Here is a 17,132-nt window from a genome sequence, read left to right on the forward strand (position 1 = left end):
ATTCTTTCTTTTTAGGTTTTCAAAAATATGTGAATCAGGTAATGGTACTAAAAATAAGTGTAGCACACAATTGAATCTTTCCCTGAATTTAATAGAGAGGTCTTTTTACAGATGGCAGACTGCCTACACAACTACGAGTCTAATAGGATTAATTGTTGTATCTCATTTTTCCATTGTTTGATCTTTAGCAGCTGAAGAGACAGCTAATCTGCCTCCTTCTCCACCCCCATCACCAGCCTCAGAAAAGACTGTAACAGTGGAGGAAGGTAAGGCCAATTGGAGTTTTTGAGGTTTGTCTTCTGATAAAGGGAACAAGAACTTTGCTGCATAAGGCCAAGATTTTAATATGGGTTAAATTATGACCAAATTAGGGATTTATCTGATTAAAATAATTAAGAAGAAACATTGACTTCAAGTAAATGTATAATCATGTACTAATATCCAAAGTAGAGAGATATGGTAACTAAAACTTTATTTCATAAGAGAAAAGATAACTGGGGTAGTAACAGAGAAACAGTCCATTTAATGTGAAATATTTGACAGAGAAAACTCGATCTTATCTTACAGTGACTGAGCAAAAATAATTGATGAAGTTACCACTTCCGGTGGAAGTATTGTCAAAGAATTCTCTCTGTTTTGCTCACTATAAATTGTGAAGGTCTTCTCCCAACGTGATCTGCAGCAAACTCCATAAATATTAATGAATAAATGAAAAAGTAAATGAATGAATCCCACATTGAGAGCAGTGAACTAGGAGCTGAGATCATGCTTCCTTTCCTGCTGAGACCTATTACTGTCCATGAATTTATTTATGCATTTACTCCACATGGAATGCCTTGTCAGCTTTTCATTTCTCAGAGGGATGCCTTTGAAGAATATTCATTCAGAATCTGTGATGAAAAGCCCTATTTAAAAGCAAACTTTTTCTGGTGCAGTGACTTGATTCAGTTAACTTTTTATATATTGTTTGAGAGCTACAGAAGAAGGCAGAGGAGAGCTTTGACCATACTTTTTCACTATAACTTAGTTTTCATAAACTGAAATCAAAAATCCAGTACAATTCCTCTTTGTTTCTTTTATTATTCTTTTGTTGTCTCTTTCAGGGATTATTTTTACTTTATTGAAAAACACTGTAGAAGACTTTGCTCTCTTTTACATAGTATGAAATTAAATTTAAATTATCTTAAACTGCATAAATGCAGATTTCTATAATTTGTCTAATTATAGACTGTCAATAAGTTTCATTTTGTTGCAGATTTGTAAAACTAAACTTTTTAATGTGAGGCTTCTCTTTCTTAAGTTGAGCCCTTTTCCCAATTTACTGCCTGAAATATTATTAAACAAACTAAAGTATGTTAGGATTATAGAAAGTTTTGGGATCATACTCTGTGTACATAATCAGCATTATAATAGCTGCTATTTCTTAATTTCCTGTAAATGTGATTTGACCTTTTAATTTATAGACTTAAAAGATTCCTTTGGTCTTCTATTTTATATTTACTCAGCACTAAGTTTTATGATGCATCTACACTGTTTCCACTTTTTCAAACTCAAGATATGATTGGTAAAGATACTAGATATGATCCCTGATTGTAAGGAAGGGACAGTCTGGTGGAGAATAAAAATTCAGTAAATAAATTACCATATGTATTAGCACAAAAAAGGGAAAGATGGGATGATGTCTAATGTAGAATAAATTCAATTGGCTGCTCGTGGGAGAGTTAACTCTCCTTAAGGAGCTAAGATCTGAAGCAAAATAGCCAAAGATGGAGGAAAAGGAACATTTAAGCATAAGGACCAGGAGGATCATGGGCACTCAGGTGGGTAACAGCATGAAATGCTTTAGGAACTGAAGAAGTCTTGTGTCTAGTAGGTAATGAGAAAAGAACTGAAGAATGGATGAGTGTGGGATGAAACAGTGGTCTAGAAGGTTCAGGGGTTTAGATTTCACTCTGAATGTAGTTGGAAGTCTTCCATGCCAACTATACCTCCCTAACGTCATTTCAAATGTGTTCTACTTAAAACATTCAAGTGACAAAGAATTCTCCTAAAACAGAAAGATATAATGTTAACTCCAAAGTTGGAAGGAGATCAAATAATTACCCTTGACACACTTTATGAGAATTAAAGTAAAAAAGGACAATTTGATATGTTTATCTGGAAATTCACCCAGTCTGCTTTTTTTGGAGTATAATACAATGAAAAGACAAATCAAGTATAGAAGCACTTTCACAGTTTGCTAATGTAGGTAAGATAAAAGATAAAGGCCCTCCCGTTGATCGTCGATTTGCTCGAGCGGGCCCAGTAACGTCTCCATTGGAGACTTTGTTGTTACTGTGTTTGGCATATCGAATACATCACGGGGAGCTTGCCAGGCTCTGCCGTGTGGGCGAGATACTCTCGGTAGCTTGCCGGGCTCTCCGAGAGGGGCGGAGGAATCGAACTCGGGTCGGCCATGTTGGCTGCGTGCAAGGCAAACACCCTACCGCTGTGCTATCACTCCAGCCCGCTAATTGCCTCGCTAATGTAGGTGTCACTTGCTAAAGTAACGATTTCCTTATAGTTGTTTCCCTGAAGCTTTTGTAGCATATTTATCACTGTCCTCCCATTGTTCATCGTTTTGCTCAAGTGGGCACCAGTAACATCTCACAACAAATTGTGAGACTTGTTACTGTTTTTGGCACATAGAATACATCACAGGTAGCTTGCCGGGCTTTGCTGTGCGGGTGAGATACTCTGGTTAGCTTGCCAGGCTCTCTGAGAGGGGTGGAGGAATTGAACTCGGGTCGGCCATGTTGGCTGCATGCAAGGTAAATGCCCTACCCGCTGTGCTATCACTCCAGCCCATTGTAGCATATTTAGGAAAAATATCAATTGACATCCTGCTGAAAATTGAAGAAACATAATGTGAATAACTTTCAAGCCAAACTTGTAATTTTAACTAATTTATTATCTTTTTTTGAAGGATTAAATTATTTAGGGCCTGATAATTTGATTTCTTAGTTATATGGAAAAGAACTGAGGCTGGAGAGATAATGTAGGGAATAAGGCAGTTGTCGTACATGCCACAGACTCTGATTCAATCCCCAGTACTGCAGATGGTCCCCAAACCTTGTGAGGAGTGATCCCTGAGTGCAGAAGAAGGAATAAGCCCTGGACACAGCTGCGTGTTGTCCAGAACCGAAGGAAAAGAAAAGGAGGAGAATGTACTTTACATATTCTAGCTTGCTCATTTCAAAGACCAGCTATTAGTCTCACTTTAAATGTTTGAAATAAACATGATTTTGAATAACTAATTCCTCTTTAAATAACTCAAAGTAAGCATAATAATTTTTCTTTTTAGAAAAAATTTATTTTATCATAAAATAGTGACAAGTCAAAAGGTAGGGTTCAGGGTTAATGAAACAAACAAAAAACACAAAATAGAATTCAACTTTTCAATTTTTTAAACCAATTGGTTTATAAAATTCCAATCAGAACTCCTTTAATGCATTACACATATGAAAATATTAAAATGTGCAATGCATTAAAGGAATGCATCACGGGAGATAAGAGAACGTAGAAAAAGAACAGCTTTTTTTTCAATATGGGCTTTTTTTAATCTGAGACAGCAATAGAACATCTATAATCTAAAGACATAGTTCACAGTCCAATCTTTTAAACAAATACGAGAGATAGGTTAAACTATGTAATTTACTGATTTTAAGGTTATGAATACTTTTATTATTAAACATTTTTAAAGATATTATTTTCCAAAAGGGGAGTAAAGAGGTGTCATAAAAAGTAATTTGAGAGTTTATGAACATTTATTAGAGAGTATAGCGCCCACACGACAAAGCCTGGCAAGCTAACCGTGACATATTCAATATGCCAAACACAGTAACAACAAGTCTCACAATGGAGATGTTACTGGGCCCGCTCGCTCGAGCAAATTGATGAACAATGGGAAGACAGTGCTATAGTGCTATAGTTGTTATAAGATAAAAATTTCCAGAATGTGTGCTTATTTTGAAAAACCAAAGGGATTCTGACCCCCTCCCCTAATTTTAACAAGTATGACGAGGGTAATAGTACAGCAGGTGTGGGACTTTCTGTGCATTCAGGTGACACAAGTTCAATTCCCAACACCACATATTTTCCTCTGAGCCCATGAGGAATGACTCTTGAAAACAGAATCAGGGCTTAGTCCTAAACACTACCAGGTATTGCTCAACAACAGCAAGTGAACAGATAACATCTAGGTGCAGTAGAGTGATGCTTTACTGATTATGTCTTTAAATCAGTATCTTTGGTTCCCATTTTGGCCTAACCATTTTCGTTGTCACTTGAACTGAATTCAAATAACTTATAAGCTATGATGGAATTGTAGAATTGGTCCTGAGAACAAAATAAGAATCTTTCTGTCCTTTTAAATTTGCTCCAGAATCTTACCGTTGTGATATCCTGTGTCAATGATGTAGCTACCTCATAAGTGCTAATCTGAAAGAGCAATATTCTCTCCTTATTTTTCTGGTCAATAAAATCCAAAGTTTGCAAAAAGCAAAGGGTTTAGAGAGGCTGGAGAGTATCATGGACAGTCCAGCTGCCTTCAGCCAGAGGTTTTGTGGGACAGGAGCTATTATTTCAGAATAGGCAAAAAGCAAGGAACTAATGATAGCCCATGTGACTTTATCTCTCATGCTCACTTCAGCCAAAGGTCACTCTAATATCAAAGCCGGTGCTGATATGGCAAACCTTTCCTTCACCTAATGTATATTATCAGATGCTTTTAAAACCAGGTCAGCCCCATTTGGGATATGATCATTATGTAAAATAACTGCAAAAGTGTAGGTTTGTAAAATTACTTTGTCCTTTAAAATACCTACTTTTTTTTCAATAAAATGAATTGTTTTATGGCAAAAGCAGAGTCCCCCCCCCCCCAAGCATGCATACATTTAGTAAAAGGAGATATTCAGTTTTGACCTTCTAGAGCAAAACTAAGTGCTGTGGAATGAATTCACTTTTTCATAAACCTCTCAATCTAGCTTTGATGTGTTAAATGAAGGAAAAGAGCATAGATATATGATCCCTTGTTTGAATATTCTTTACTGACAAAAGTGCTAGCCTCTCTGAATTTTAGCACTGTACTTGGCCCCTTCTCTGATATAATCCTCCCAAATTGATAGATAATATTTTCTTCTACATCTTGTCCAGGATATTATGGCTAGTAAGTGGCGTATCTAGGTTCAAGCCAAAATCTTTGTCTCTGCAACCACACCCACCACTACTTTCTGAAAAACGTTTTCTTATCTAGGTTCTTACTATGGGATTAGTCAAGTGCTCTTTTTGCTTGTTACTGTTTGGGAGTGATAACACAGCAGGTAGGGCACTCGGGTTCGATTCCTCCGCCCCTCTCTGAGAGCCCAGCAAGCTACCGAGAGTATCTCACCCCCACAGCAAAGCCTGGCAAGCTACCCATGACATACTCGATATGCCAAACACAGTAACAAGTCTCGCAATGGAGACATTACTGGGCCCGCTCGCAAATCGATGAACAATGGGAGGACAGTGCTACAGTGCTACTGTTTGGTGGCACACCCAGCAGTGCTGGAGGACTACCCCAGACTTTGTGCTTGGGGGCTGCTCTGGGCAGTGCTTTAGGGGACTGTATAGTGCTGTCACTATCACTGTCCTCCCGTTGTTCATCGAGTTTCTCTAGCGGGCCCAGTAACTTCTCCATTGTGAGACTTTGTTGTTACTGTGTTTGGCATATTGAATACGCCACAGATAGTTTGCCAGGCTTTGCCATGCGGACGAGATACTCTCAGTAGCTTGCGGAACTCTCCCAGTGGGGGCGGAGGAATCGAACTTGGGTCGGCTATGTTGGCTGTGTGCAAGGCAAACACCCTACCCGCTGTGCTATTGCTCCAGCCCTGTATAGTACTAGGGATCATAAAAGGGGTTGGGCAGCATGCAAGGTCAGTGCCTTAATTTCGGTACATTCTCTCCAGACCATGAAAGTAGAATGACCTTCCAGGATGAATATTTTTTGTTGTTATTAATTACTGAATTTTCTTTTTTAAAAATCGATTACAAGGACATAATTTATGATGTATTTATAATTATTATATATCCTATTTCCATTTGTATATGAATCGAAAGTAGCCATTATATGCAGTTTTGTCACAAAGAAAGCTCTATTATCCTTTCTCTTTAGCCATTGGAACCAAATGTACTGTTTGGACTTAGCTGGCCTTGGTCCTCTAAGTGTCACTTACCCCACACATCACTGGGATTTCTAATGTAGACAGGCATTGAGCTCATAGTCCTAAACAGAGGCAGAGTACATACACTTCCTTGTACCAAGAGGGCTAGTCTTTGCCAGACATTCTTTTTGAAGTTGCTTGGCATAAGGCCAGATAAATACTACATTCAGAGAATATACTTTTCGGCTGGAATCATTATAGTTTCTGTTGTTTTTGTTGTCCTGTGATTAGAGTCAAAGTTTTCAGGGTAGAAAATGCTGTTTCTTTGAAATGTTATAGATGTGAAGCCAGACTGTGGGTTGTTTTCATATTTTGGCACTTTCATAAAGAGCAACGGCAACAAGAAAGAGGAAACTGGAAATTTTCAGAAAGTTAAAACAGTCAAGGAGTTTTGCCTTTAAAATACCAGCTCTCAACTTCATTTTGTTTTTTTAGTTTTATGTGGCAGTCTTCTTCACTCTCCAGAAAATCTGAACAAGCAGAGAGGCATTTATACCATTTTCACTCATTGATTGACTGTCCATGTAATCTGTTGAATATGTTAAAACTTTTAGAAGTAAATGATATGCATTGGGAATTAAAAGCCAGGGAATTACTGACTTGGGAGGAAATATGAATGACTAGGTCCTCTAACAAGTCAAGGACTTATGATTCAATGTTTTAGGCCAGATCTCAGCCAATTATCTGCTCAACTGAGAAATCGTGCTAACTTGAACTAAGAATACAATCAAATGTTATTTTAGTTTTCTTCTATCCCATGATATATAATAAGCATCATCACTAAGAAAATTCTGAGCACTTATCCAGAAACAACCTCTGTGGAATAATTTGTTAGAAATGTTCTCAAAACTATATAAAATTTTATTTTGGTATCATAATTTCAGGCTTATTTTAATTTGCCTATAATTAGTTACTGAAAATTAGTCATTATCTTAAAGTATATTGTATCTTCAAATTAAAGGTAAATTTTATTCTGCCTGCTTAATTTTGATGGAAATACAAATACTGCAGACTTATAATGGACAGTTATAGATTTTTATATAATTCTCTATATAAATTTCCCTGTATAGCATCAATAGTGATGAACAATGTTAGCAACTTGCCAAGTAGGAGTGGTAAATTTACCTGTATCACTACAGGAGCAAAATGTTGTTCATTGCCACCATTCTCAAAATATATAAAAATACAAATAACTAAGGAAACTATGTACCAAAGGTTGTTAATTACATGTTTCCAAGCAAGGACAGAAATGAGAACTGTGGCTTTTATGAAGAATTAGAGAAGAAAGTTGAATATAAAAGTAGCCAAGAGTCAGCATGCCAATAAAACTATAGAGTGATGTCTTGATGTACCTGAAACAACACTACAAAAAAAGAAACAAATATTAAAGAGAAACAAATATAAGAAAATAATTTTAGATAACTGGAGACCTTCTAAAACCATATTCTATCATAGCAGTAAATCATAGTAAATATTAAAACTCGTATTAAAAAGTTGCTAAAAAAGGCACAGCATCCAAAGAAAGAGTATGATTTTCTCAGCAAGGCAGGAAATAAAAGCAATATTTTCTGGATTTTTATTAAGAAAGCTGAAATAAAAGATTACTTTCTAGACTATGTTGAAAATTAAATTAAGTCAAATTCTAAATATCTGTGCATCCTAGATAATTACTATTGTGCTTCAAACCAAATGCTTTTCCTCCATAATCATACAGGCATCAGATCTTAATAACATTTTTAACTTATAAATATATTTATATAAGCATGTGAAATATTAGTGCACTTGAAATAATTTCTTCCAAACAATGTATTGGTCCTGTGATGCTTTGTTTCTGTTCCAGTGTTCCCATGGTTATTCTGACTTTCTTGAGGGGAATGTATAGATAATTTCTCTCATGCAGTGGGGTTGTCAGTGTATTGATTCATCTAGCTCAGTGCAAGATTGTTCAAAGAATAGTTGAAATTCAGACTCCCGATCCATTCACTGTCTTCCATCCGGCATCAGCTTGGTCGTGCCAGTTTCCCTCCATCACGCTGTGCTGTTTTGTTTGGGACCCTTTGTCTCTTTCTGCAAAGTGTATGTCTTCGTCTGTCTGATCTCCTGTATGTCTTGTCCAGTTTTCCCTGCATTTTCTTCCTGTGTGTCTGTTCATAGATGAAGGGGCTGAGGATCAAGTGGGTCCTCTACATATGTTCCCCAGCCATGAACCCACCAGCAGCGGGGAGAGGCGTAGACTCCTAGCCCCCTCCATCTCTGTGTCTGTGCCTGATGATGACCCTTCCAATTCCGATGACGAATACTATGAGCATCCTTTGTTCAGCTCAGAATGGACCACCTCTAGTGTGCTCCCCAGTGTCCCAGCGCAGAGTGCAGAAGCCCTCTTAGGCCAGGAGAAAGGTGAACCCAGCATGGTCCCCATTGGTTCCTCCTCCCTGCAGCTTTGACCACATGCATCACACCAACTGCGTCTTCACATGTGGGTGGGTGGGAAAAGGAGCCTGTTTTTTCCATATGAAAGTGAAGTCCCTATATAATAGCTTACGTGTATCTACCCAAGTGCCTCAATAATTTGTTTTAAAAAAAAACTTTCTTGCAATATGTGGATGATTTCCTTTTACATTATCATCATTAATTCTAAGAAAGTACCAGGGAGAAGTTAAGGAGGCGTAGGGGAAAGGAAGCTTTAAAGCTCAATTGAAGTATGACTCCTTTCTGCTCCCTGTGAGTAAATCAGTTGATGAGTTACCCACAGCAAAGGAGGTGACACGGAATAGCCTTGTTGTTTTTTGCATACATACTATGAGGAGCAGAATGAGATAGATTTGGCCTCTTTAGTGTTGTGTTGACCAGATAGCTCTTTAGAAGAACAAGATTGAAGAACTCTGTAGGGTAGGGTCAATGTTATAAGTTGAATTTATTTCTCCAGATTACTTAATCATGTACAAGAGTCTTCCCTAGGTGACTAAATGTTAGCTCAAACCAATAAAGATGGAAATCAGTAAAGAAAGAAATAATTCAAAGGTTTCCTTATTCCAGCCTCATAATGTGAGAAACCCTGATATGTGGCTTTGGTAGTAATAAAAATAAGTGGACAGTAGATTACAAATACTCTCAATTTAACCTGGTAACTTGATTTTTGTCTTGTTTTGTTTTTGTTTGGGGGCCACACCTGGCAATACTCAGGAGTTACTCCTGGCTCTGCACTCAGGATTTACTCCTGCGGTGCTTGGAGGATGATGGGATGTCAGGACCAATCCCCAGTCCATTGTGTGCAAGGCAAGTGCCCTACCTTTCCAGTCCCATAACTGGGTAGCTCTGTAAAGAAAACATTTTTGAGCAGAAAAAAAATGCAAAGTGGAGAGTTTATTTTCAAATTGGAAAAAATTAAAGATGTAATTTTAGTGAGAGAAGAGTATATGATATGATCAATATAATTATTGCAAAATAAGAAAATGGGAATCAAAAACATTATGTGTATTTGGACATATAGAAATTAAGTTGACTAAACCTTATCCAATAATGTGAAATTAGTGAAACAGTTATATTAAAATTTTCTTAGCTGTCATCAAAAATATTTGATTCTATTAAATAATAAAAATTGCTAATAAGTTAGACTTTTTGTTAGATAATTAAAATGTATATAAATTAATAAAAATGAAAGTCATTACTAAATGTGAAAATATAGTTGTAGCTCCACTGCACATCAAGTGTTTGAATATTTTTTAATTTAAAAAAATTTATTCCTGGGGCTGGAGAGATAGCACACCGGGTAGGGCGTTTGCCTTGCACGCAGCCTACCCAGGTTCAATTCCCAGCATCCCATTTGGTCCCTTGAGCACCGCCAGGAGTAACTCCTGAGTGCAGAGCCAGGAACAACCCCTGTGCATCGCCAGGTATGACCCAAAAAGCAAAAAAAATTAAAAAAATTATTCCCTTTTCATCTAGTAGTTTTTCTCACAGGGCAATTGAGACAATGTTTAATTGTTTCATGGAAATTTTAGCTTATGTATTTCCCTTTAATTTCTTAAACAGTAAAATGTGTTTATTTTATAAACTGGCATTTGAAGTATAAATGAGAAACAAATGAACTCAATAATTCATCACCTTCATAAGTTTGGTTTTCATATTTTAATTGTTAACATTTTTCCACAAACTGTACATACTTTGGGAAGATATTTTGGTAGTTTTGTTGTCACTCAATCATCTATATTTGGTCGTTTTCTTTTGAATTTCAAAAATAAGGCTTTATGGCTAATATGTACATTTTCTTATTCAGTGGCAAAGAAAGATGTATATGAACTATATTAGTCATATCTTTAATTAGTACATAAATAATAGTATGTCCATAGGTCAATTTTCTAAAATTTAAATCTAACTTAAACCAAATTTTTCAAAATATTTTTCTTAATAGTTTACAGTTCTTATATTTCTTCACTGAATATATAATTCTGGGGCTGATTGTATAGTAGGTAAGATACTTGTTTTACACAAAACTGATCTGGATTTGAATCCAGCACCCCAGATGGTCTCCTGATCTCTGCCAGGTGTGGCCCAACCCCTCTCTGAAAAAAAAAAATTGGCCTGCTCAAGCAAATATATATAATGAATGAAGAAAAAAATAAGTGTGTTAAATAGGCTGTGGTATTAATGATACTAAAAACAAATAGTTGTGATGGGCTTCATAATAATGCTGTCAAAAGAGTCTATTGGATATTATGTTTGAGGCCAGGCTTTTTTTCTATCTCCCAAATTTCTTCTGCAACATTTGCCTATTTTAAATAAAGTAGTCAGCAATTCTTATGTAGGGGCTTCCTGCATTGGAGAAAACAGCACATGTCTAACAAATGTAAAGGTTTTTTTTCAGTACATCAATGCATCGATTTTTTCCCAACCATCTGTTATCCAGCAGCACCAGCTCTTATTCCCAGCAAGCTTTCCACATGTGTGCAACTGACTGCCATTTCCACTGAGGGTAATAGAGCCATAAAACCCTTTCAGCTCTCACATTTTGAAATAAATAATCTTTCAATGAGACTTTAAAAGGCATCATTATTAACAGATTGTACATAATAATTTTCTAAGCAGTATATAATGTATGTTGCTCTACAAACTTAATTTGCTCATCCAAATGGTATCAGAGGTCCTCCTGAGGTGATGATAATGGAGCTGAAAGTGTTTCTTGAACTGTATTTCTGTCGTTAAGTGTGTTGTTCTGTGGTCATGATGTCGACATCTTTTTCATCCCCAAGAAGAAGAAGTGCTAGAGGGTCCAATGGCTGAGAAAGAGAGACCTGATACTACTTTTCCTGGGAAAGAGTGGGAGGCTGCTAAGGCCTCAGACTACCCCAGAGGCCTCAGTGAGGGCCACATGGCCCCAGTAGTTCCTGAAGAGTGTGGTTCAGCAGGGGTTCTGCAGGAAAAAAGTGTAAAAGAGGTCGCAGATGTGTCTCCAGAAGTGAAAACCCCTTCCTCTGCCAGGGAAGGTGTGTTTTTTCTAAGGGCTTGCATGTACTTGGTTGCAAATGATTTCTCCAACAGCTTACCAACCTTATGGCTATCCAATGCTATTCCATCGCTCCGTCTTCTCATGACCCCAAGACCACTGTTTGAGTCTTAGCAGATTGTGGCTTGCACAGGTGCCGTGTGGCAGCTTGGTGTTCTGCTGCTGCAGCTGATTTGATTTATACTTTGATTTATTTTGCCATGATACAATACGCTTTGCAGCAAGGCTGTTGATGCTTTGTGCGCTTTTTTTTTTCACCCGCCTTCCCCCACCCCCATCTCAAATGTTTGCCAGTCACATTGCTAATACATGTGTATATATATATATATTTTCTTTTTTATTTTGGAGACAGTAATTTATATGCTTTTCTTTTAAATTGTGGAGTTGGACTTTGGCACGCAGACGCCTCAATAGTCGAATGTTTTTGTTTGCAATTGTGATGTGCTTTACTGTGTAAGCTTCAGTGAATACTGATTTGGTTTCCTTAAAAGCTCCCGCTTTTGCTTCTCATATCATTTCTCCTCCGTATCATCATCCTTCTATCTCTGGAGTTCTCACTCATATAGCTTTTATTAGAAGTTCACAGAGTATTTCTTTCCTGTAGTTACAACAGGACACACAAGTATTTAAGGTAATGATGATCCATACACTTGCTCTTTGGAAGAGGATTGAATTTCTCTATTTCTGTGGATCTTTTTCCCAGAGAATTACATTTTGCCCTAATGACCACAGTAAAATACAGCTGATATTAAACAAGCAAACAGGACTCTGAAGTCTCTGAATTGGTGGCACAGAAATTTTTGTAAAAGTCACTTAATTTCTCGAAAGCCTAAATTGGTCAATAGTTTACCAGATGGTCATGTTCTGGTGAGAAGTAATAACCAAGGAGAAAAAGACATTTTAATAACAAGCCCTTTTTAAAGTTTTGTTGCTCACATGAAGGTTAATATGAGTAGCAATAGTTTAATTTTAGATTTTATTACACCTAGTCTAATTAAATTCTAGTGGCTAAGATTTTGAATATATGTAAGAAATTGACTTGTCATTTCCTATTTTATATCATATAAAGTCAATAGCAAATATATAAATATTTCAGTCTGAGATGACTTTGAAAATTTTATGCCTGGAATTTTTCAGTGCCATCAAAATTGATTCTAACATTTGTTAGAATTCTAACATTTGTTAACTGAGCTACTAAAAATTACTCTTAGGTACTTGGTCTTCTGTTCATGTTCTGACAATTCACTTTTAAAAGAGAGAGCAAAATATAAGTTCAGTAGAATTATTTTCTAAATTTAGTCCTTAATATATATGTATATATATGAACATATACTTTACTAGCCTCACAATACTTCCTTATTTAATATACTTTAATTTAAAATTGTTATCAATATAAGGAACATGAAAATTTCTCTCACAAACTGTGTAGGAGAGAACAAAACCAACAGTAGCATATTTAAAATATACTTGTTATAATTCCTGTACACATTACCTCACAATAGTTCATTTTAGTAGTAGCACAAATATAGATAAATCCTGATTCTTCATCTGATTTTTTAATGGAGAGCATGCTTGCATGTTCCATAGCTTTTCTTCTTTTCTCCCACCCTCCCTTCATTTGTCATTCAAAATTTGATGCTAACTGCCTGAAAGCTCTTGCCTACTATTTCTTTAAAATCAACCCAATTACTTTAGGTTTCCTTACAGCCTCGAAGATGGAGTTCCTTGATACACAGGAATTGACTCCCTCTGCAACTGAGCCCTTAGACAAGAAGGAACAGGAGTCACTGAAAGAGAGGAAGCCTGGTGAAGACCTTAAAAATGCTGCCTTAGTTTCTCAGCCTGAGACAACTAACATTTCCCTTGATACAATGGACATGCAAGCCACAAAAGAAGAAAAAGCACTCTCCCCTCCCTTTGGGCACACTTTGGGTGCCAGTCTTGAAGACATGAAAGAGAAGACAGAACCAAGCCCAGTGGTGCCTGGTATTGGTCTCTCTGCTGAACCTCTGACTCCAAAAGAACAAAAGGACTGGTTCATCGAAATGCCAATGGAAGCGAAAAAGGATGAATGGGGTCTAGCTGCTCCAGTATCTCCCGGTCCCCTGACACCCATGAAAGAAAAAGATGTACTTGAGAATATCCCCAAATGGGAAGGGAAACAATTTGATTCTCCCATGCCAAGTCCCTTTCAAGGTGGAAGTTTCACTCTTCCTTTAGGGGTCATAAAGAATGAAATAGTTGCAGGATCATCACCCTTTGCCTCTGCCCTGTTGCAGCTAGAAGACAACAAATTTCGGGACGAAACCAGTAGCCTGGCAACTGCCAAAGATAGTGCAAAAGTGGAAGCCCCTCAGGAGAATGAGCCTGACAGAATGGCAGAAGCACCAGTCTCTGAGGCCATGCCATCATCCAAAGAGGATCACATTCCAGTGGCAGAGAAAGTATTAGGGGAAGAGGAGGCCCTCATGCAAGAGAGTGTTTGTAAAAATGAAACCACTGCCCTCACTGAACAGGAATTAGAACATAGGCAGAAGGAGCCTCAGTTAAACCAGGAAGAAACCATTTCCGAAAAAGAAACCAGGCCTGAGGAAAAGGCAGATGAAAAAACGGGCCCTATTCAGACCTTCGTAGAGCATGCTTTTTCAGAACAGAAAAGCCAGGATTCGTTCCCAGGAAGTCTGGACAAAGGCATGATGGAACCAGTCAAACTGAGTGAAAAGAGTGCAATCCAGGATCTTTTTGAAGAAAATATTGCTGAGCAAGATAATAACATTGAAGGAATTGAGGCTGCAGCATCAGCTGAGCTTCAGATGCCACTTTATGAAGATAAGTCGGGCATGTCCAAGTACTTTGAAACATCTGCTTTGAAAGAAGAAGTCACAAAGAGTCTCCAGTCAGCGAGCGATTACTATGAACTGAGTGACACAAGAGAGAGTGCCGAAGAAGAGTCTTTTGATACTCTGTCTCCTATGTATAAAGATGGTGACAAGGGATTTCAGGCAGGAAAAGAGTCCCAGCCCAGTGCTCCAGCTCAAGACTCTGGTTATAGCACTCTCGCACAGGGTTATCCTTCTGAATTACCTGAAGAACCCAGTTCTCCTCAAGAAAGAATGTTCACTATTGATCCCAAAGTATACGGGGAGAAAAGGGATCTCCACAGTAAGAATAAAGATGATTTGACACTAAGCAGGAGTTTAGGACTTGGTGGTAGGTCTGCGATAGAACAGAGAAGCATGTCAATCAATTTGCCCATGTCCTGCCTGGACTCGATAGCCCTTGGGTTTAATTTTGGCCGGGGGCATGATCTTTCTCCTCTTGCTTCTGATATTCTAACTAACACAAGTGGGAGTATGGATGAAGGGGATGATTACCTTCCAGCCACAACACCAGCAGTGGAGAAAGCTCCTTGCTTCCCAATAGAAAGCAAAGAGGAGGAAGAACAGGTAGAGAAAGAGAAAGTTGCCAGAGAGGAAAATACTCAAGTGGAGGCACCGTGCGAATCGCCTTTCCTAGCCAAAGATTTTTACAAAAACGGTACTGTCATGGCCCCTGACCTGCCTGAAATGCTGGATCTGGCAGGAACAAGGTCTAGGTTAGCTTCCGTGAGTGCAGATGCTGAGGTTGCCAGAAGGAAATCAGTCCCAGCAGAAGTTATGTTTGAGGAGAGTCGCACTGGCTTGCCGCCTGTCACCAATGAAAACCATGGCATGGTCAAAGCAGACAGTCAACCTGAAGATATGGGCTACTGTGTGTTCAATAAATACACAGTACCACTCCCATCCCCTGTTCAGGACAGTGAGAATTTATCAGGGGAGGGCGGTTCCTTTTACGAAGGCACCGACGATAAAGCACGCAGAGATTTGGCTGCAGACCTTTCGTTGATCGAGGTGAAACTGGCAGCTGCTGGAAGAGTCAAAGATGAGTTCAGCGCTGAGAGGGAAACATCCCCACAGGTCTCTGTTGACAAATCAGGACTGGGTAGGGAGTCAGATCAGGAGAGGAAAGTTAGTGATAAGCTGGATACCGTACTCGAAAAGAGCGAAGAACAAGCCGATGCAAAACAAAGTGCCAAGGAAACGGAAGGAGCCAGTGATAAAGTGGAAACATTTGGTCTCGGAGCAACCTCTGAGCATGCCTCAGCCAAAGAACTGACAGGATCAAAGGATGCACCACCACTCCTGGCTGAGAAGGCAGAGAAAGGTCTTAGTTCAGTGCCAGAGGTAGCTGAAGTAGAAACATCCGGCACAGCTGAACTGGATTTTACCACCAAGAAAGCTGACCAGGGACCATTGGATATTAAAATCAGTGACTTTGGACAGATGGCCTCAGGGCTAAACATAGATGCTGGAAAGGCTGCACAGGACTTCATCTCCTCTCCTACAGTGTCCCGTGGAGCAGAGGTGTTCATGGGTCTCGAGCCTGGTCCTCTGAAGGAAGGCACTAAAGTTAGTGAGACAGAAGTCAAGGAGAAGGTGGCCAAGCCAGACTTAGTGCATCAAGAGGCTGTAGACAAAGAAGAGTCCTACGAGTCCAGTGGTGAGCATGAAAGCCTCACCATGGAGTCCTTGAAAGCAGATGAGGGAAAGAAGGAAACGTCCCCAGAATCTTCTCTGATTCAGGATGAGATTGCCATCAAGTTGTCTGTGGAAATACCTTGCGCATCTGCAGCTCCAGAGGAGGGAGCTGATGTCCAGATGGAATTCATTGAGCTGCCCAAAGAAGAAAGCAGAGAGACCCCAGATATATCGATTACACCGTCCGAAGTGACGGAAGCTATCACAGCTCAAGCAGTTGAAGCTCCAGGGGAGGAAGAAGAAATAGAGGCCCGGGGAGAGTATGATAAGCTGCTCTTCCGCTCCGACACCCTGCAGATTGCTGACCTGGGAGCCCCAGCTGTCAGGGAGGAGTTTGTGGAGACCTGCCCAGGGGAACACAAGGGAGTGATTGAGTCCGTTGTAACCATCGAAGATGATTTCATCACCGTCGTTCAAACCACAACTGACGAAGGGGAGTCGGGCTCTCACAGTGTGCGTTTCGCAGCCCTCGAGCATCCCGAAATGGACAGGAGACCGTCCCCTCACGCTGAAGAGGCAGCAGAAGCCCAGGCAGAACCCAGAGATGGCTCCCCAGAGGCGCCGGCTTCCCCAATGAGAGGCGAGCTTGACTATAAGACGGACACCTATGATGATTACAAAGATGAGACCACCATAGACGACTCCATCCTGGATGCTGACAGCCTCTGGGTGGACACGCAAGGTGTGCATTTTTTTTTTTACGTTTTTTCTCCCAAATAAAGTCCAGTAGCTTCTTGGATTTTTTTTCATTTTTAAAGATGTTAACCTATCCCCTTATTTTTTTTTCACCTTTTATGAAATCTCTGA

At 39.0% G+C, this 17,132-nt stretch overlaps 1 protein-coding gene across 14 annotated transcripts in view; it reads left to right on the forward strand.

Annotated features, from left to right (window-relative positions):
• Positions 1-17,132, forward strand: part of MAP2 (microtubule associated protein 2) — a 176,245-nt gene that overhangs the window by 121,321 nt on the left and 37,792 nt on the right. For 4 of the 14 annotated variants that reach the window (XM_056111842.1, XM_056111846.1, XM_056111845.1 and 1 more), the window contains 2 exons: positions 189-266; positions 13,444-17,007. In XM_056111842.1, the coding sequence (XP_055967817.1) occupies positions 189-266; positions 13,444-17,007 (3,642 nt within the window). Of the gene's footprint in view, positions 1-188; positions 267-11,497; positions 11,729-13,443; positions 17,008-17,132 lie in introns of all 14 variants that reach the window. The other 10 variants (XM_056111847.1, XM_056111850.1, XM_056111849.1 and 7 more) reach the window with 6 other exon arrangements.

The sequence above is a fragment of the Sorex fumeus genome, unplaced genomic scaffold, assembly GCF_029834395.1.
Source record: "Sorex fumeus unplaced genomic scaffold, SorFum_2.1 ptg000014l, whole genome shotgun sequence".
NCBI lineage: Eukaryota > Metazoa > Chordata > Mammalia > Eulipotyphla > Soricidae > Sorex > Sorex fumeus.